Source organism: Megascapheus bottae, chromosome 14 (genome assembly GCF_031878675.1).
Source record: "Megascapheus bottae isolate mThoBot1 chromosome 14, mThoBot2.hap1, whole genome shotgun sequence".
Taxonomy (NCBI): Eukaryota; Metazoa; Chordata; class Mammalia; order Rodentia; family Geomyidae; genus Megascapheus; species Megascapheus bottae.
Genome location: NC_143522.1, coordinates 53792664 through 53814722, shown reverse-complemented (window position 1 = coordinate 53814722; position 22059 = coordinate 53792664). Strand labels below are relative to the sequence as shown.

The 22059-nt window shown below is 41.9% G+C and overlaps 1 protein-coding gene across 1 annotated transcript; it reads left to right on the top strand.

Annotated features, from left to right (window-relative positions):
• The first annotated feature begins 1662 nt into the window (after positions 1 to 1662).
• Positions 1663 to 4590, top strand: LOC150055355 (mast cell protease 2-like). Its single transcript, XM_090345491.1, has 5 exons — positions 1663 to 1746; positions 2664 to 2814; positions 3385 to 3520; positions 3714 to 3968; positions 4278 to 4590. The coding sequence occupies exons 1-5, from the start codon at positions 1689 to 1691 to the stop codon at positions 4419 to 4421; spliced, it is 744 nt and encodes a 247-aa protein (XP_090201617.1). The 5' UTR covers positions 1663 to 1688; the 3' UTR covers positions 4422 to 4590.
• The last annotated feature ends 17469 nt before the right edge of the window (positions 4591 to 22059 follow it).

The window sequence follows — 22059 nt, the reverse complement described above, 5'->3', positions numbered from 1 at the left end:
AACAAACCAGCAAGAAGCCAATGTGGCTCAAGTGATACCCTTGAGCACAAAATCCCAGGTTTGAGTTCAAGCCCCAGGACTGGCATTAAAAAAATTTCAAGAGAATGGAGCAGGTGATATTGGAAATACCACATATGGAGTTAAAGCAATAGCACAGTAAAATAAATAAGTTGAAAATCTTTCAATTTACCTTACAGATGCTGAATATCAGCTTAGTAGCAATTACATATATACTTTAAATTTCTAAAAATACTGATCATACAGAAATAGTAACTGTAGAAGTATGTCAAGCTAGCCGCTGGTAACTCACACCTGTAATTCTAGTTACTCAGGAGGCTGAGATCTGAAGTCCGCTGTTCAAAGCCAGCCCAAGAAGTCTACGAGATTCTTATCTCCAATTAACCACCAAAAAAAAAAAAAAAAAAAGCCCAAGCCTGGAATTTGGCCTAGTGATGGAGTGCTTGAGTAGCAAGCACAAAGGCCTCAGTACCACATACATAAGAAAAAAGCCAAAAGTGGTGCTGTGGCTCAACTGGTAGAGCTCTAGCCTTGAGAAAAAAAGCCCAAGGAGAGTACTCAGGCCCTGAGTTCAAGCCCCAGGACTGGCATAAAAAAAAAGCCACAAGAAGAATTGTGGCTCAAGTGATAGAATGCCAGTGTTCACCAAAAAAAGCTAAAGTACAGTGCCCAGACTCTGAGTTCAAATCCTAATTATCAGTGCATTTTCTCTCTCTCTCTCTGTCTCTCTCTCTGTCTCTCTCTCTGTCTCTCTCTCTCTGTCTCTCTCTGTCTCTCTCTCTCTCTCTCTCTCTCTCTGTTTCTCTCTCTCTCTCTCTCTCTCTCTCTCTCTCTCTCTCTCTCTCTCTCAGAACCATAAACCTTGATCATAACAAGGTTGCTATCAACATAATAATGTATATAATAGGTATAACAAAATCATATACATGAGCTATGAAGATATGCCAGTTCCATCCTATTTGCCTTTGTTAGGGTATGCATCAAGTCCTGTCCTAGACTCTACTTCCTTCTACACTCCTTCTCTCCCTGGGTCTCTCTCTTTCTCTACCAATGAGCATTGGTTCAGAGAAAGAGATGCAGACTCACATTTTGTTTGTTTGTGTTTGTTTCTCAAATTGTAAGTAACCATCCAGCAAGAGGCAGGAGTGAAATGGAAATTGAGAGTGTTACATCTCATGAAGATAAATACTATCCTTGCAACTTTTGCTCAGATGGTATGTGTGTTTGTGTACATCTCTGTGCATGTACATATGTACATGGATTTCCATAGCATACATGTACTACTGTGAGCCACAGTGCCAACAGTGTGCATGCCTTGTAATGCACAGTATAAAGACTACCCCCAACCCAAAGTTTCTGATGGCCCTTTAACAATCTTCCCTTACTGGGGAAGATACAATACTGTCCCCCACATCCATTCCCCAGATGGGATACATGGTAGGAAACTCATTCAGGAAGCCAGGCTAGAGGAGTTCAGGCTTCAGCTTTACCTCTAGTGTGATACTGAGGGAATGTCTAGTCATAAAGACAGTTTAGCATAAAGGAAGAAACATGACCATACACTTCCTGTGGTTACCAGCCCTGCCTTTTGCTTGCTTGCTAACTGGGAGAAATAAATCCAAAGACTGAAAGATAAAACCAGAACTGCCAAGCGCAGCCTCTCTGAGAAGATGCATCCTCTTTCTCTCCTGCTGCTGCTCTTTCTCCTGTGCTCCAGAGCCAAAGCTGGTAAGCGCTTGGGTCCTTTCCTCTGTAATCTACAGAATCAATCTGTAAAATGAAGGTATTTAGTATGTTCTGTGCGTGTGCGTATGTGTGTTGGGCCTAAAGTCATGGCTTTGATTCTGTTCTTTAGCATTTTTGCTCAAGGCTAGTATTCTACCACTTGAGTACCGCTCCATTTCCAGTTTGTTTGTTTGTTGTTGTTGTTGTTCTTGTTTTGGGCGGGAGGCTGGTGGTTAATTAGAGGTAAGTCTCATGGACTTTCCTGCCAGGTCTAGCTTTGAACCACAAGACTCAAATCTCAGCTTCCGGAGTAGCTAGGATTATAGGTATGAGCCACTGGAACCCAGCTGAATATCGCTGGTTCTTAAACAGGTCCCAAGATCTGTCTTCAAGAGTCCCAGAATAAAGTCTCTCCTTCAGGTATTCACCCCCCAACTCTCTGCCACCTGCAATAGTTTCCAGAAGTGAAGGATTCTACATTGGTTGGGTAAATTCCAGTACAAGTGGGAGGAAGAGGGGGATCTTCTGGAAAAACCTCAGGACTACAGATAGTTAACCTTGTGATTCAGCCTCTCTGATGCTGTTCATGGGCCATGAGACAACCAGGCCAGGGCCCTAGATCACGTGCACCACATGAGAGACAGGGGCAAGGTGGGAGTGGAGGAAATCTGAGGTGGAAAAAAATGGCTACATGGCTTCTAAGGCAGGTTGATGGTTGTATCCAGAAGAAGGAATGAGAATGGAGGGGAGGGCTGTGAGTAGAGAAAAATCAGATACAAGAGACCTGAGAGGTGATAGCCAGAAATCAGGACAAAGATGAGATTCAAGAGAAACTTCTCTCAACCTTAACCCAACTCACTGGGCATTTGCTAGAGACAGCATCAATGCCAGTCTCTGTGGCCTGGGTTTTTCTGTTCCAGAGCTGATCATCGGGGGTACAGAGTGCAAGCCACACTCCCGCCCCTACATGGCCCAACTGAAGATTGCCAGTTTCCAAAAGCAAGTCCATAACTGTGGTGGTTTCCTGATCAGACGAGACTTTGTGCTAACAGCTGCTCACTGTGCAGGAAGGTGAGACAATAAGGCCTTCACTTTCGAAGGTAAACAACTGACATGGGTTTAAGACATGGGCTTAATGAATTTGGTCTCATCAAGTAGATGCCCTGAGCTTCAGTCGCTGTGAGTACCGCATGCTATAAAGGAAAGGGGGTTCTCTTCACCCCCACTCCAACACATAAGATGCACTTTATAGTCTACACCCAGTTCTCTGGGCCACTTCCTTCATGCCATTTCAACAACTATCCTTTAGTGCCCAGAGTGCACCCTTCCTATGGGAGGTGGAAAGTGGGGTTCACATGGCACCTCCTTTTCCCCTTTTCTCTGCCATCTCTTGCTCCCAGAGACTCCATACAGACATCCTTGAATTAAGAAGTGCCAGGCCTAATCCATAGCTCATTCCTCGCCATTCCTGGATATTCTGCCCTGGATCTTCCCTGGCTGATACATGGGACCCAAAAAAGGAAGTCTGCTACAGTCAGAGTTCCATATCCCCATGAGAGATTCTAGCCTCTACTCAGACACATCTTGGGAGAAACCTCTAGCTTACCTTTGCTTCTGTGTCATTCTTCTTCCTCACAACAGGTCCATAACAGTCACCCTCGGAGCCCACAACACAACAGAGGAAGAAGACACGTGGCAGAAGATTGAGGTTGTCAAGCAATTCCCTCACCCGAAATACAATGATAATTTCATTGTCCATGACATCATGCTCCTAAAGGTGACAGTACCTTTCGTCTCCTTTTCTACTTCCTTAGGCTTTTTCTTCAGCTTAACTTTCCTTGCCCAGTGTCAAAGTAACAATCTGCCACTCCTAATGGGTTTTTCTCCAACGTGAAGCACTTGGCTCAGCCCTGCCACAAACTCTCTTATAGCCCACGGCCTGTACTGACCAGCCCTCCTTCCCTTCACAGCTGAAGGAGAAAGCCAAACTGACTCTGGCTGTGGGAACACTCCCTCTCCCATCCCAATTCAACTTCATCCCACCTGGAAGAATGTGCCGGGCGGTTGGCTGGGGAAAAACAAATGTGAATGAGCCCAGCTCTGACATTCTGCAGGAAGTAAAGATGAGACTCTTACCTCCCTGGGCCTGCAAACACTTCTCAAAGTTTAACCACGAGCGCCAGCTGTGCGTGGGCAATCCCACAAAGATAAATAATGTTTACAAGGTGATCCTTTCACTATGTTCTCCGTCCATCACTACCCAGGGATGCTGGTAGGGTTAGATAAAGAGGACTGTCACCAAAGACGAAGTGGAGGGGAGTCACAGGAGCGAGGACACTGAAAGTTTCCCATGATGCAGGATGGTCTCCAATCATGCATCCGGTCTGCTATGCAGAACATATGGAGTGGTCGGAGAAAGGGGGGTAAAGGGGGAGTTTGCCCCAGGAAAGGAAGAATGGGGTATTCGATTACATGCTGTAACCCATGAGGAATAAATACTTGCTGGCTTACCTCCTTTCTCTCTCCCCTCCCAGGGGGATTCTGGAGGCCCAATTCTGTGTGCTGGGATAGCCCAGGGCATTGCATCCTATGTACATATTAACACGAGGCCCCCTGCTGTCTTCACCCGAATCTCCTATTACCGGGACTGGATCAACAAGATCTTGAGGGAGAATTAATCCAAGAGCCCAGACAACCTGAAAGGAGACCTGGATCTGGATCCGCACAGATCCTCTGTGCCACTTACTCTGGCCCATCTCTGGTTCTAGCTGAAATCCTGCCACCTCCCTGAGCCACTAGAAAATTCCTACAGGTTACAATCGCCTTAAAATTTAATAAAGATCCAAATTCCAGGCTTCCGTGTGTGTCTCCTCTCTCAGCAATTCTCTTCTCCATGCAAATAGCAACCTGATTGCCAACCAAAAGATTTGGAAGAGGTGTGTGCGTTCGTGTGTGTGTGTGTGTGTGTGTGTCTGTGTCTGTGTCTGTGTCTGTGTAAGAGACAGACACACAGATAAGACTGAGGGACAGAGAAAGACACAATGAGAGACAGAAAAACAGAGAGACCTAAAGACAAAAAGAGAAAGAAACATAGAGTGTTTGAGAGACATAATGATCTTGATTGCAAAGGAGAAGTGGGAGTCTCTGGGCTGTCCCTGACCTCTCCCTACTAGACACCAATAGCTACATACAACTCTCTACTACCAAAATATCTGCCAGCACTGATCCAGGATCCCCAGGGCATGGGGAAAAGCACAACCACTAGAGGACTGTTGGTTTGACACCTACAAAGAGGGTCAACTCATCATTCTATTCAGCTAAGTGGTTCTGAGTGATATGTTCTATGTATGATAAGACCAATAGGCCCATCATTGAACCTGCTTTTCCATAAAAACGAGTCCCTTTGTGAGAGGTAATACTGTGTAGGAACAAGATTAGTAAATTAGGCAATCCTGATGTCCTCAAACGATGAGGCTGGCAGGGAAACTTCACGCAAAGAACAACTGATCTCCAGAGGACATAGATACCAGAGGCTTTAGGATAAGTGCCTATGCCCTCCAATGTAGAAAGGGTCTGATACTATCAATCACTTACAAGTGGCTATTTGATCTTGAGAAGACAAGGGCCATCTCAAGAACTCCGTTGCTAATCTTTACTGCTGATTTGGTGATCAAACTTGAATCAACCTTTTCATGAGACCAAAACCGTAGCTACGATTCAGAGATTCAGAGGACCCATTCTGCTGACAGAGAAGAGGTTCTTCAATAACATGAGTGGAGGGAGGGGAAAGAAAGAGAAAAGGAAAGCGCTCAACTTTGACCTAAGGCGTGTAAGCTGTCTCGCCCTTCCATCCCACCATTTTAAAGTGATCCTGACACTTGTATTCCTAGCTCCTCCAGAAGCTGAGGTCTGGGGACCACAATTTAAAGTCCACCCAGGCAGAGAAGCCCATGAGACTCTTATCTCCAATTAAGTACCCCTAAAAGCTGAAAGTGAAGCTGTGGCTCCAATGACAGAGTGCTAACCTTGAGCAAAATAGCTCAAGGACAGCATCTAAGCTACCCTAGAACTGCATGTGCACGTGTATATTTTTTTAAGTTGCTGTATAATAAATGATAGCCTAAAACGTGGCAAAAAGGCAAAAAGGCTTAGCCTATTGTAAAAATATAGCTCCAGGTGGTTGAAGGAAGTTTTACTCAAAATGTTCTGCTGTAATTGCTCCATAGATCTCCTGGACACACACCGCCTGCTCTATTTGGTTCATCTCAGAAGCTGTCCTCTCTTCAAGAAAAGTCTTTACACACAAATCACTGCATCAAGAAGTTCTGCATCAAATTAGCATGCTATGCCCATAAATAGGCACAATTACATGCCAACTAAAAGGAAAGAAAAAGTATTAGAATTAAAATAAGCCTCTGTGTAAATCAAGACATGGAGTCTAGAAACTGTGCCATGTACCTTTAGTCACCGGCAAAGGACAGTCCCCAGAAATATGAACTGAGTATACTCTCTGACCTTACCCTGTTTTCAACTACAGGGGTGAATCTATGATTTACTTATAAAACATAAGAAAGCCAATATAACTAAAGACCTCTTTAAAAACCTATTATTTGGCACACAACACTTAACAACAATCTAATTTATAATTTATACATCACCTATATAATAAAAAGCAAAAAAAGTAAATGAAAAACTAGAATTATGGAGCTACCAAGAAATCACTGAGATTTTAAGTATTCTTACCACAAAAAATACAAAAAATGAATATATTAAGTAGCTTGATTTAGCGTGTATGCATATGTATGTTATGTTATATACTATAACTGTATGCAATTTTTTTAGGTCAGCCCTGGAGCTTGAACTCAGAGCCTGGCCACTGTTCCTGAGATCTTCTCCTCGTGGCTATAGTGTTCTACCACTTGAGCCACAGCACCACTTCCGGGTTTCTGGTGGTTAATTGGAGATAAGAGTTTCACTAGTCAGGCATAGGTGGCTCATACCTGTAATCCTAGCTACACAGAAGGCTGACATCTGAGGATTGTGGTTCAAAGCCAAACCAGGCACAAAAGTCTGAGAGTTTCTTGTCTCTCTCTGATACACCACCAGAAAACTGGAAGTGGTGCTGTGACTCAAGTGGTACAGTGCTAGCCTTGAGCAGAAGAGCCCAGGTACAGTGCCCAGGCCCAGAGATCAAGTCTCATATCCAATCGGGGGAAAAAAAAAATGCCTCACAGACTTTTGTACCCAGACTGGCTTTGAACCATGAGCCTCAGATCTCAGCCTCCTAGGTAGCTAGGATCACAGGCTGGAGCCATCTGGGCCTGGCTAGGTAGCTAGGATCACAGGCTGGAGCCATCTGGGCCTGGCTATGCAATTATTTTTTTGCCAGTCCTGGGGCTTGACCTCAGGACCTGGGCACTGTCCTTGGGCTTTCTCAAGGCTAGTGCTCCACCACTTGAGCCACAGCTCCACTTCTGGCTTTTTCTGTGTATGTGGTACCAAAGAATCAAACCCAGGTGCATGCTAGGCAAGCACCCTACCACTAGGCCATGCTCCAGGCCTACTATATGCAATTTTTATTTGTGAATTTTAAAATATGATGAGGCTATGCACCAGTGGCTCACTCCTGTAATCCTAGATATTAAGGGGGCTGAAATCTGAGGATTGTGGTTTCAAGCCAGCTTAGCAGGAAATTCCATTAGTTTCTCATCTCTAATTAACCACCAAAAAGTCAGAGTTGGAGCTATGGCTCAAGTGGTAAAGTGCTAACCTTGAGCAAAAAAAGACTAAGAGACTATGTCCAGACCTGAGTTCAGGCCCTGTAAGGAAAAAAAAAAGAGCTTCATTTAGAATGTAAAGAAGAAGAGTTGTTCAAGAGATAGAAAATCAGCCTCAAGTGAAAACAACTAGTGAAGGTTCAAGGTCCTGAGCTAAAGCCCCAGTAATCGGTCTTTGTCTTTCTATCTCTCTGTCTCTCACTGTCTCTCTCTCTCTGTCTCAGTCTCTCTCTCTCTCTCTCTCTCTCTCTCTCTCTCTCACACACACACACACACACACACACACACACACCTTTTGGTAATATAATTATTGCCTTAAAAGTATGTGATTGACCTGAACATCATAACCCAAGATATGATAAGGACACCTGCTCAGCTATATTCATCTCTGTACTATTCACAATAGCCAGGCAATGGAAACAATCCAGATGCCCTACTGCAGATGAATGGATACAGAAAATGTGGTATATATACACAATGGAATTCTACATAGCCAACAGACAAGATAAAATAATGGCATTCGCAGGGAAGTGGATGAATCTAGAGCGAATCATGCTGAGAGAGACAAGTCAAGACCTAAGGAACAAAAGGCGCATGGTATCCTTAATATGTGGCTATGACATCCAAACAGTACAAGAGTGAGGACTCAATATTTGCATACCCAATGCTATGGACATGGTATTGAAAATATAAACACAACTACATAGCCATAAAAACCTATGACTCTATAGATACAATGTTTTATTTCATAAATTAATATGTATCTATGATATACAAACCCTTAGCCTAATTTTGATTATGTTCTAAAAAATTAGTGCCAGTGGTTGTATATAGAGATTCCCTTCTTGAACACTTGTTTGTTAAACATGTCATTTGAAATATGATGTAAAAATCAATGTTAATAAATTCTTTAATTAAAAAAAGTATGTGATTGAAGCAAGAAGCTGGAAGTTCACAGCTGTAATCCTAGCAACTCAGGAGGCTGAGATCTAAAGACCACGGTTCAAAGCTGGCCTAGGCAGGAAAGTCCATGAGCTACTCAAAAGAAAAGAAAGCCAGAAGTAGAAATGTGGCTCAAATGGTAGAGTGCTACCCTTGAGCAAAATAAGTTAAGAGACAATGCATAGTCCCTGAGTTCAATCAAAAAAAAACAAAAATAAAAATCCTAAAGCAATGAAGGACCAGAGCTGAGTTCAAACTTCAGTATTGCCAAAGGAAAAACAATGAGCAAATAATAAAAATTAAAATGGAAGCAAGAGAAGAGAAAGACAATGGGCAGGAAAAAAATGAGTAAAAATCAAGGATACAATATAGACACGAGGATAGGAAATTTAGTGACACATCAAAATAAAAAGACTTCATTCCATATGATTAACTCAGCCTGAGCCCAGCACTGATTCAGCCCACAGCAGTGGCACCATTGAACAAGCTCCATGTGGGTTGTGTTGGGAAGGACTCAGCAGTAAAGATTTATCCTGAGTTGCCAGGGGCTGTGACTGTCACTTGATTCAGGTGAGAGTTTGTGGGATTCCCTTCTAAAGACAGGGAAAGGACTCTTCACTTAGAATCCTTGACTTCAATTGCAGAAAAAGCATTTCTGGACAAACGCTGAGCTCAGTGGCTCACGCCTATAATCCTAGCTACTCCGGAGGTTGAGATCTGAGGATCTCAGTTCAAAGCCAACCCAGGCATTAAAGTCTGTGAGACTCTTATCTCCAGTTAACCACCAGAAGGGGAAAAAAAAAAGTAGGGCTGTGGGCTCAAGGGGTCGGGGGTAGCCTTGAGCTGAAGGACTCAAGGACAGCAGGACAGCGCCCAGGCCCCAAGTTCAAGACCCACAACAACAACAAAAAAAAAGAATTTCTGGACAAGTCATGATGGCAAGAAAAACTTGGCAGTGTTATATTGAGTAAGTGAGCAAGCAGGCAAGCAAGCAGAAAAGCAAACACTCTAACAGTGTGCATGTTCTTGAAGGAAGAAAGAGACCAACTTGGCTCTTGGACATCAGAGATATTTATATGATAAAGGCAGAATGGGGCCAGGCGTGTGACTCAGTGGTAGAGTGTTTGCCTAGGATACACAAAGGCCAAGGTTCAATTCCTCAGTACCGCATACACAGAAAAGGCTAGAAGTGCTGTGGCTCAAGTGGTAGAGTGCCCCAGCCTGCAGGGTAGTGAATTAGAGCTCAAGGAGGAGTAGATCTGAATGAGAGAGACAAACCAGACACAAGGAGGGAGACCAAGACAGTATTCTGATCAAGGTCTCAATCTTTATTTTTGTACAGCAGAATATATACGTTTAGCAGAAAGGTGATTGATGCAAGCAGGTTGCCTAGCGGTATTGCTTAGTAACCATTTCTATATAACATGTACCTGAAACAAACCTGGGGAGGGGGTCAGGAGGTGGTCAAACTGTTTGCCAAACAGGATACATAAATCAAGTTCTTTTTGCCTACAGAATATTGCAGTTGGGTGGTCATGGAAGGGGGAGTAGAAACAATAAGCAATTCTTTCAAGTTACAGACAGAATCTTACAGTTACTAAGTTCTTTCAGCTTACAGAAACTTATAGTTTCTGGATGTCATAGCAACAGCTGTTTGGTTCCCAGCATCTCCTCCCTTTTTATTTAATTTATTAAAAGGCCAAATATTGTTATAATACAGCAACTTGAAGCAAAGCCATATCTCAAAGAAATCAATTTTTAAGCAAGATCGGCATTAACCCATGGAAGGAAGTAGGGACCCATCCCCCTGGAAAGCTTTACAGGATCCTTTTTGAGGGGAGGGGATTTTTTAACCGGATCCAGCCCCTATACATATGGGTTTGCTTCCACGAGCCCAAACGGCACTTTTTGCATTGAGCCCTCGTCGGTAGATACCGCTCGGTTCTATCCTTCTATAGGTGCCCATGGCCTACATCTAGCCGGTTCGGGTTCCGGGCGCCTTGGTAGAACTGCTGTTCTTTGTTGATCTGCTTGGGTAGTAGGAGATGGTGGCCTCCGTGCCTTCACCGCCTCTTGAGCAGCTAAATCTAGCCTATGATAATGAATTTGAAGGGGTTTAGATGCCAGGGAGTCGATTTGCTGTTTTACAAAGCTCATGATTCTATTGAATATGCACGGTCCTATGGATACAATAATCAAAATACCAAACAAAGGACCTAGGAGGGGAAGGAGATAAGGCAACATGCCATTTAATCCAGTCCAAAAGGGGTTATCAAACAATTCTCGGCATCATTTAATCAAGTCCTCTTGGAGGTTCTTAATCTTGTCTCGCACAATCCTGGACTTGTTTGCATAAAAGCAGCACCATTCCTGTAAAGCCAAACAAATTCCTCCCTGTTCTGTGGCAAGTAAATCTAGCCCTCTTCTATTCTGAAGAGCTACCTCAGCCAGGGAGTCGATCTGATCCTGAAGGTCATTGATAGTGCTGGACAATGCCGGAACATCCTCTATTAACTGATTGGACAATTTGGTGTAAGAGTGTAGTGACACTCCCAATCCTGCCTTTCCTGCACCTAGGGCTGCAGTGATTTCCAATCCTGCCAGGAGGGGAATAAAAACAGCCCACTTATCTCTTCTTCCTATCATTTCTAAGCTGGGAATTGGCAAAGGTTCACCTCCAGGAATAATGTCTGTATCGGGGAGCAATGAAGCAAGTACACAAACTCCAGTCCAATTTATAGGAAGTTGAGTAAAGGCCATGTTGCCTCCACAGACAAATACCTTTCCTACAGGAGGGCAAAGGGAAATAGTAGGAGAAGAATAATTAATAATTGTTAAACAATTGCTAAAAGAAACTACTCCTACATCTGTATCAAAGGTATTATTCTGAAATTGACCAAAAGCATTAAAGCCAACAGGTTGAATTTTAAAGAAATGGCTAAGGCTGCAATTTAAGGTAGAATTAATAGGGCTAAGGGAGTTATTGCTTGGAAAGGCAATTGGGATTGGTGTGCCCACTGACATGCATAACCAACAATTTTCCATTAATGAAGGGTTGGAATAATTAAGCATGCTATGAGTAGCTTCTAAAATATTAGCAGTATGTACATCCAAATCTGTTTGTTGGCCGGGAGTTTGGCCTAGTGGTTAAAGTGCTTGCCTAGCATGCATGAAGACCTGGGTTCAATTCCTCCGTGCCACATGTAGAAAAAAGCCGGAAGTGGTGCTGAGGCTCAAGTGGTAGAGCTCTGGCCTTGAGAAAGTCCAAGGCCCTGAGCTCAAGCCCAGGACTGGAAAAAAAAAAAAAACACCAAATCTGTCTGTTTAGGCTTGGGGAGGGCTAATGTATGGTAATTAATTTTAGGATATACATATTTTTTTTCAGTTTAGGTCACTGCCTAAAACTCCAACAACAGTTTAAACTCAAATAAGTTTTTTTCTTAATGCAAAAACTACAAACATCATCAATGCACCAAAAGTCCACACTTAGTTTAAACCAAATCATGAGGAGATAAATCTTTAAACATTTTTTTGAAAACCCCTTTTCCCAATTTAATACATTTTAGGGGCAGTTTAAGAAATACTAATCACATCACCTATATTTTACCATCAGATTTCCAGTGTCAGCCTGCAAGGAAAAAGAGACAGGATGAAGATGGTCCACTGTGCCCATCTGACGAGGTTTAGTGAACAGACTTGGTCAGCTTGCTTTTTTTTTTTTACCATGAATGGACCCTCCCTAGGGCCTGTCCATCATGGTAACCCAGAGCTGCACCTTTGCCAGTTTACCTCTCACCCCCAAAGATAGACTCACTGGACCATCCTAAGTTTTCCTGTCCTTTTTCTTGGCATTTGATTACCCAAACAGTTTTAAAAGACAGGCAAAGTTTTTGACATTGATGAACAAATTTACATTTAAATCTCTAATACATGTCTCCAAACCTTAACTTAAAGGAATAAATTTCAAATTCCCTAATGCCTCTGGGCTAAACAGGATACAATGTTTACAATGTAAACAGCTCTATGCATTACAATACCAGATTTTTTTTCTTTAAAACAATGCAATAATCCTTTGAGACACTAGGAAACATTTAAACCTAATAATTTTCTTGAAGATTAGACTTAGATTTACCCAATTGCCTTTGTGTTTTAAATATGAGCTCATCCATTGTTTTACATAGCATGCTGACAATTTAACCTTGAACATGTTCATTCACACCCATTCACACACACATTTATACTCAAAGATCTTAAAGCGCACAAAATTAATATCGGCTGTTCATTTTCTGGAAATTTTAGTATTATGAGGGTTTTTTGCCAATCTTATTTTTGCAGGTGACAACCAACCTTTAAAACAAAGCTTTCTAGCAAGGCAACTTAGCTGAAATTTATTTTTTCCGAGCTTGTTTCTGATATCAGACATATTAGTTTTTGCAGATGAAAGTTGGGTGGGAGTCTTAAACATAGGAGAACTAAGACTGAAGTCTGTATCCTGCCACCAACTGCCTCCAGACTGTAACTTCAGCAGGTTGTTAGGAAAAAGGAAACTAGACTAAGCCTTCAGCTGCTTTGTGTGACTTTGGCTCATCTCAACTGTAGCCAAGTGGGAGGGGCCATACCAGGGCTAGGTGGGGCCAAAACTTTTACTTTCCAGAAATATTTAAATAGATAACAAAGGTGCGTGCTCGAGAACACACACAAAACCCACATATTTAGAACTGGTACCAATTTCAAAGACAAAACTGGACAAGGAAAAATACCCAAGGAAAAACAAGAACAAGACAGAGAAACAGAGACTTTAAAGTAACTCCTAAACTTCTGATGGCATGCCTGGCCTAAACTACCAGAGTGACAGAAAGACCATGGGGCCCTGAACTCAGGGGGCACCTCCCCTACGGAGATTTCCGTTCCCTGGTAGCTGGCAGACGGAGGCCATCCTAACCTACCTATAAAAGCCTCTCAAACAGCACCAGACATTGACTTATAAGAAGGAAATTGGACTCAATCAGATACACTTAACACAAAAACATGAATTCAGATGGATGTTTTTACCAAAGAGCTAATTTAGATTTAGAGTTGTCTTGCCAGTGGGACTCTCAGGCATGTCCTGTTATCGACAAGATCCCCAGAAAGGGGAGTCAAGGTATCCCTTGACCACCCAAGCCTCAGGGCTCTTACTGCATCAGCTTTTTTCTCTCTGTTTTTGGTCCACAGTGCACTTTCTAAAAACAGAACAAAATAAAACAAAACATAGACATAGACATACAGGGAGTCGGCCGATTTCTACTTACCCACGGAGGCCTTTGCTTTTTACCTGGGCATCTTTCCCAAAAAAAGTTTGTTAATAAGAAGAGGGGGACATAAACAGGCTGGAGTTGCCATCCTCATATCAGATAAAATAGACTTCAAACTAAAATTAGTAAGAAAAGACAAAGAAGGTTACTACATACTACTAAAGGGATCTTTCCTCCAGGAAGACATAACGATATCCTAAATATTTACACACCCAATCCCGGAGCTCCAAACTTCATCGAGCAAACTTTACTGACACTGAAACCATACATAGATCGAAATACAGTGATTGTCGGTGACTTTAACACACCACTCTCACCTATGGACAGATCAACAAGGCAAAAACTCAACAGAGAAACCTTAGAACTGAACAACTATATAGACCAACTAGATCTAACAGACATCTGCAGAATATTCCACCCAGCAACAACACAATATACATTTTTCTCAGCAGCACATGGAACATTTTCCAAAATAGATCACATCTTAGGCCATAAAACAAACCTGGACAGATTCAGAAACACTGAAATTATTCCATGCACACTCTCAGACCACAAAGGCATCAAACTGGAACTGAACACACATCTCCACCAACGAAAACCCTGTAACTTATGGAGACTGAACAACACATTGTTGAATCACCAATGGGTCATCGAAGAGATCAGAACAGAAATCCAACAGTTTATGAAATTTAACAGTAAGGAGCACACAAAATACCAACTCCTTTGGGACACAGCAAAGGCAGTACTCAGAGGAAAATTTATAGCGCTGAGTGCCTACAACAACAAGTTGGAAAAATTGCAAACCAACAAGTTAATGTCTCACCTTAAGCTCCTGGAAAAAGAGCAACAAACCAACCCTAATCCCAGTAGAAGAAAGCAAATAATTAAAATCAAAGCAGAATTAAATGATTTGGAATCCAAAAAAACTATAGAAAGAATCAACAAAACAAGGAGTTGGTTCTTTGAAAGAATTAACAAAATTGACAAGCCCTTAGCAAATCTTACCAAAAAAAGAAGAGAGCATATCAAAATAAACAAAATCACAGATGAAAATGGTAATATCACGACAGAAATTACCAAGATCCAGAATATTATGAGGGAATACTTCTCAAACCTTTATGCCAACAAATTTGAGAATCTAGATGAAATGGATGAATTCCTAGCCAATATTAACATACCCACACTGAACCAAGAAGAACTAAGCCAACTCAACAGGCCTATTTCAACCTCTGAAATAGAAATGGCAATTAGAGAACTTCCACCTAAGAAAAGCCCAGGGCCAGATGGATTCACAGCTGAATTCTATAAGGTCTTCAAAGCAGAGCTCACACCAGTACTCCTCAAGCTCTTCAACGAAATTGAAAATGAAGGTTCCTTACCAAACTCATTCTATGAAGCCAGTATAACCCTCATCCCCAAACCAGACAGAGATTCATCAAAGAAAGAGAACTATAGACCTATATCTTTGATGAACATCGATGCAAAACTTCTCAACAAAATACTGGCCAACCGTCTACAACAACTCATCAAAAAAAATACACACTATGATCAAACTGGATTCATCACAGGGAGGCAAAGCTGGTTCAACATACGCAAATCAATTAATATAATTCAACACATCAACAGGAGCAAGGACAAAAATCACATGATTGTCTCAATAGACGCAGAAAAGGCATTTGACAAGATCCAACACCCCTTTATGTTAAAAGCTCTGGAGAAACTAGGAATCCATGGAACATTCCTCAATGTAATAAAGGCTGTGTATGAGAAACCTACTGCTAGTATTACACTTAATGGTGAAAATCTCAAGCCATTCCCTCTAAAATCAGGAACGAGACAAGGATGCCCACTCTCTCCACTACTCTTTAACATAGTACTAGAATTCCTAGCCAGTGCAATAAGGCAAGAAGCAAGCATAAAGGGGATCCAAGTAGGGAAAGAGGAAATAAAACTATCCCTCTTTGCAGATGACATGATTCTGTATTTAAAGAATCCTATAGACTCTACTCCCAAGCTCCTTGAGCTGATTCAAAACTTTGGAAGAGTAGCAGGCTATAAAATCAACCCTCAAAAATCAACTGCCTTCCTTTACGCCAACAGTGAGAGGAACGAGGCAATAATCAGGAAAGAAACTCCTTTCACAATAGCCTCAAAGAAAATAAAGTACCTAGGAATTAGCTTAACTAAGAATGTAAAGGACCTTTTTGATGAAAACTTTAAAACCCTAAAAAAGGAAATTAAAGCAGAACTAAGGAAATGGAAAAACCTCCCATGCTCCTGGATTGGAAGAATCAACATTGTGAAAATGACAATCTTGCCAAGAGCTATCTACAAATTCAATGCAATACCCATCAATATCCCAATGTCATTCTTTAAAGAAATAGAAGAGGCAATCCAAAATTTCATGTGGAATAATAAAAGACCCCGTATAGCAAAAACACTTCTTAGCAGAAAGAACAGCGCTGGAGGAATTTCAATTCCAAACTTTAGACTCTATTACAGAGCTATAATTATCAAAACAGCTTGGTACTGGCACAGGAACAGGCCTGAAGACCAATGGAATAGAACTGAGGACCCAGATATTAAACCACAGACCTATGGCCACCTAATCTTTGACAAGGGAGCCAAAAAAATAGAATGGAAGAAAGACAGCCTCTTCAACAAGCTGTGCTGGCAGAACTGGTTAAGCACCTGCAGAAAACTAAAGTTGGATCCTTCTTTGTCACCCTGCACTAGAATTAACTCCAAATGGATCAAAGACCTGGAGGTAAAAGCTGACACACTGAAAACTTTACAGGAAGGAATAGGAGATACACTAGGCCTCCTTGGCACAGGTCGAAACTTTCTTAATAAGGACCAAGAATCACAACAAATCAGAGAAAGGCTGGATAAGTGGGACTGCATTAAACTGCAGAGCTTTTGTATGGCAAAGGACATAGCTAGTAAATTAATTAGGAAGCCTACAGAGTGGGAGAAGATCTTCACCAACCACACAACGGACAAAGGCCTCATATCTAAACTATATCAACAACTCAAAAAATTGAATCACTCCAAAACTAACCTCCAAAGTAACAACCATCCCATTAAAAAATGGGCCAAAGACTTAAAGAGAGTCTTCTCTGAAGAAGAAACAAAAATGGCCTATAGACACATGAAGAAATGCTCAACATCTCTGGTCATAAAAGAAATGCAAATCAAAACAACTCTAAGATTCCACCTCACTCCAGTTAGAATGGCCAGGATCAGGAAAACGAATAACAGATGCTGGAGGGGATGTGGCCAGGAGGGATCACTACTACACTATTGGTGGGAGTGCAAACTCGTTCAACCACTATGGAAAGCAGTGTGGCAGTGCCTCAAAAGGCTAAACATAGAACTCCCCTATGACCCAGCAATTCCACTACTTGGCATTTACCCAACCATCCAGAAACAAGGACATACTAAATCCACTAGCACAACAATGTTCATTGCAGCACTATTCACCATAGCAAAGATATGGAACCAACCTAGATGTCCCTCAGTTGATGAGTGGATCAACAAGTTGTGGTATTTGTACACAATGGAATTCTATGCTGCTGTCAGAAAGAATGACATCGCCCCATTTGTTAGGAAATGGAAAGACTTAGAAAAAATCATATTAAGTGAAGTAAGCCAGACTCAAAGGAACTTAGGCTCAATGGTTTCCCTCATTCGTCATAATCAGTAGAAACCTTGGGCTCTACTAGCAGAGATCTGCAATAGAGCAAAATCTTGATACATAAGGCCATATAATGTGAAGCTAATTGAAAGGACCTCCAGGATATTGAAACAAAAGCCATATAATGAATGATTGTTGTCCTTAATGTAGTATGTTGTCTCTCATCTCCTTTGCTGTCTCTTGGTTATCTCATATTGGTATAGTATCTCACTTTGTTATCTGATATATTGAATTTATTTGTATTTGGATATTTGAAATTTGATAGGGAAGGGGGGAAAACCAAGACGGGTGGGGGGTGGGGTGGGGAGGGAAATGGGTACCAAGACATGTGAAAGAGTATCAATGTATGTGAATTAATGCACCTTCTATCTGGCAAATATCATGTACCCTTTTACTAATTACAATAAAAAAAATTAAAAAAAAAAAGAAGAGGGGGAGTAAAGACAAACTACTGCTTATTCAATAAGTGAATAGGAAAAAAAGGAACAAAAACAATCCTCTATCTCAATAACATACAAATTATTTGGAATTGATGAAAGACTTAGAGCCCTGGTTGGGCTTCATAAACCTGTATTTTCCTGACCCTTTTGATAACAAAAATAGGGAATCTTGAAGCTGTTTCTATACTAATTTCAATAGCTCCAATTGTTTCTTCTGCCAATAGACCACTGCTCCATCCATACAGGGTCATGTGATTTCCAAGTTAACTGTGGCTCCTAGAATTGAGGGGCAGTTTTATATCAATTTTTTATAAGTAATGCAGTCATCATGGAATGTCACAATATCAATATCTTGTCTCTCCCTCGAGATTATTGGGCAGGTCCTCTTTAAGAACAGTGTCTGAATGGTGAGAGGCTCTCACCAGGCTTGCCATTTGCTAAGAAGCTGCTAGGCCTGGAGCTGGGACCTGCTGCTAGGAGGCAGGAACTTAAGGACTGGGAGATCTGAATTTCAGACAAGGGCATTGTTGTTGCCCCTGGCTTCAGCTTTATCATAACAGGCTGCTTTCCACTGTAAAAACTTTCTCCCCAAAAGTATTGCCCATAAGATTGTCTTCCAATATTGGAGCATATTTAAGGTGGTAGGCATTGTTTCAAACATTTTTTCTACAAAGAAAAGTGCGGGGAGGTTGGGAAGTTTTAGGAGAATCTATTTGAAGAGAAGCCTGCCCCTTTTTTTTTACATTTTTTTAATTTTTTTACTACTTTACATTGTTGCTTTTTTTCTTTACTACTTTACATTTTTCTATACCACTTTACATTTTTTCTTTACTACTTTACATTTTACCTCGTGGACCTGTATGGCAGGCAGGCTCTCTGCAGTGGCCCCTATGCGGATCTACTAGTTTCCTTTTCTTAACCCGTGTTCCTTGTGCCTTGAGTGAGGCTTTAAGCCCCTGAATAAACAACTCCTGTTTACTAAATGTTTGTCCCATTTCTCGTCAATTCTCTTACCTTCTGGACCTATACCACAGGCAGGTTCTCTGCGGTGGGTGATAAGTAACTGCTTGGCAGTGGCAATCTGGTGAGGCAGCGCTGCTCTGGTGGGCGACGTGTTCAGTTTGGCTTCCACTCCTCGGGCCCCACGTTGGGCGCCACTTGCCCAGGCCTGCAGGGTAGTCAACTAGAGCTCGAGGAGGAGTAGATCTGAATGAGAGAGACAAACCAGACACAAGGAGGGAGACCAAGACAGTATTCTGATCAAGGTCTCAATCTTTTTTTTTTGTACAGCAGAATATATACGTTTAGCAAAAAGGTGATTGACGCAAACAGTTTGCCTAGTGGTATTGCTTAGTAACCATCTCTATACAACATGTACCTGATACAAACCTGGGGAGGGGGTCAGGAGGCGGTCAAACTGTTTGCCAAACAGGATACATAAATCAAGTTCTTTTTGCCTACAGAATATTGCAGTTGGGTGGTCATGGAAGGGGGAGTAGAAACAATAAGCAATTCTTTCAAGTTACAGACAGTAACTTACAGTTACTAAGTTCTTTCAGCTTACAGAAACTTATAGTTTCTGGATGTCATAGCAACAGCTGTTTGGTTCCCAGCAGTAGAACACTAGCCTTGAGAAAGCTCGGGGATAGTGCCAAGGCCTGACTTCAAGTCCAAAAACTGACCAAAAAAAAAAAAAAAATTTACGAAGATAGGCATTTATCTTTGCTACTAATCCCTCTTGGTATACTTTTACCACTGGGACAAGGGTTTATGAGACTAACCATTGTTTTTAGGACATCCCTTGTAGGAAAGGAATTCTGCCTTGTATTTTATAACCTGTTTATCCTTGAGAGATAATGCCTCCTGCTGCAAACATTTATCCCTTGAGATGAGCACTTTGTTTCAGGAGGAGCCATTTTCCCAAGTATCTGCTTCTCTAAAATAGGAGTCATTTTATGATGTCCTTTCTCAGTTTTTAGAGCCCACTGATTATTTAGGGCCAGGAGGCAAAAACAAATGGAGAAAGCTGCACTTGTTCGTTGTTGTTGTTGTTGTTCTTTTCCCTTGTGTTAATACTTCAGCTTATAAAGCAGTGCAAGAGTTAATGAAAAGAAGATAATGCTATTTTTAAATACACTGCTTCTAAATTCCTACCATTCACCTTATTTCTCTACTCTGTCCTAACCCCAGTTGCTCTAAAATGACAATAGTCCCTGAATCTCATTCTCCTGTAATTACTTTAAGCTGAGTTGTTTGCTTGTTTAATTCCTGGCTGCAATTTACCATGTCTCCTTTTCCCTCATCTCAGCTCATGGCAGTGGCACCATGGGAAGACTGTTGTGTGATGAGAAGCTTACCTAGCAGTAGAAATTTGACTCTGAGTTGCTGGGGGATATTACCATTGCTTGTTCCTGCCTGGCTGGTGCTAAAAGCCAAAGACGAGTATTCATCTGACTTTCATCCCTTCTTATGAGAGGTTTATACAACTGCTGGGTTGGGAAATCCAGGCCTGCCCAAAACAGGCATGCCCTGAACAAAGGGAAGGAAAAAAGCTAGAACTTCTTAAATTATATTGAGGGGAGAGGGAGAGCATAAGAGGAAGGGAAGAGAATGCTAGAATGCTGGCAGGAGTGACAGCAGCCATGATGCAGTGTACAGCCAGGCACCTGTAATCCTAGCTACTCAGGATGCTGAGATCTGAGAGTCACGGTTGGAAGCCAGCCAAGGCAGGAAAGTTCATGAAACTCTTAACCTCCAGTTAACCACCAAAAATACCATGAAGTGCAGCTGTGATTCAAGTGGTAAAACACTAGCTGAAGTTTTTCTCTTTTCTTTTCTTTCACTCAAGAACAGTGCCCAGGTCCTGAGTTCAAGCCCCAAGACTGGCACAGCAAAAAAAAAAAAAAAAAGTACTACAAGATCCAGGTGTTGGTGACTCAGGCTTGTAATCCTAGCTACTCAAAAGGCTGAGATCTGAGGATCCCTGTTCAAAGCTAGCCCAGGAAGATAAATCCAAGCAAGTTTTTGTTTTTGTTTGGTTTTTCTTTGTCATTTGTGGGGCTTGAACTCTGGGTCTGGGTGCTACCCCTGAGCTCTTCAGCTCAAGGCTACCACCCTACCCCTTGAACCACAGCCCCACTTCTAGTTTTCTGGTGGTTAATTGGAGATTAGAGTCTCACAGACTTTAGTGCCTGGGCTGGCTTTGAAATGAGATCCTCAGATCTCACCCTCCTGAGTAGCTAGGATTACAGGTATGAGCCACCTCACCCAGCTACAAGTGAGTTTTATTTCCAGTTAAAAAATTGGAAGTACCAGAAGTATGGCTCAAGTGGTACAGCATCAGCCTTGAGCAAAGAAAAAGCTAAGGGACAGAACCCTGGCCCTTATTTCAAGCCCCACTGCCTGGCACAAGAAGACCAAGAAAAAAAAGAAAAGAAAAAAGACAGCATGGTGCATGAAGCTAAAGGGTAGGAATGTTTATGCACATGTGAGATCTCCCCAGCAGGCTCAGTTTTTCCTGGAAAGACTGGACTTTTTCTCTTTCCCTTGCAAAATATCTTGTGACTGACCGTGCTTCACAAAGACCATCTGTGGCTACCCTCCCGTGCACCAGATCTCTCTGCCTGCCAGGCTAGAGAGACGGAAAAAAAGTAGTTTATAGATCTCTGTCCAGATTATGTGATTTGTGGCTTGGGCAGTTATTTACCCAGCCCATGGTTTTGATTAAATGACAAGAGCCTTCCGTCCTTATTCAACCTCTCAGGACTTCCAACTTCTTTTGCCGATTAGAGTGGTTTTGTTCTATGGATTGGAGGCTATCAAATGCAACTGAACACTTGATTGTATTTCTTTGGATTCATCTCCTTGTCAATTATCATGTCCTTAAGCAGATAGCCAGGAGGCTAAGATCTTCGCTTGTTTTTCATGATGGAAATCTGCTCTGGCCTTTATCCAGCACATGACCTTATCTTTACTGGGCATGCTGACTGAAAAGTGCATCGTGACCCACAACATGTTTTCCATTATCGTCCCCACTTCTGGGCTACAAAACAATCTACTTGGCTTGTTTTTGAGGTGTTGGTACTCAAAGGGCCTTTCTGTCAGTGACAGATGGCACAATCACACAGGATAATTCGGGGAATGTTTGATGAAGGGACTCTTTGCAA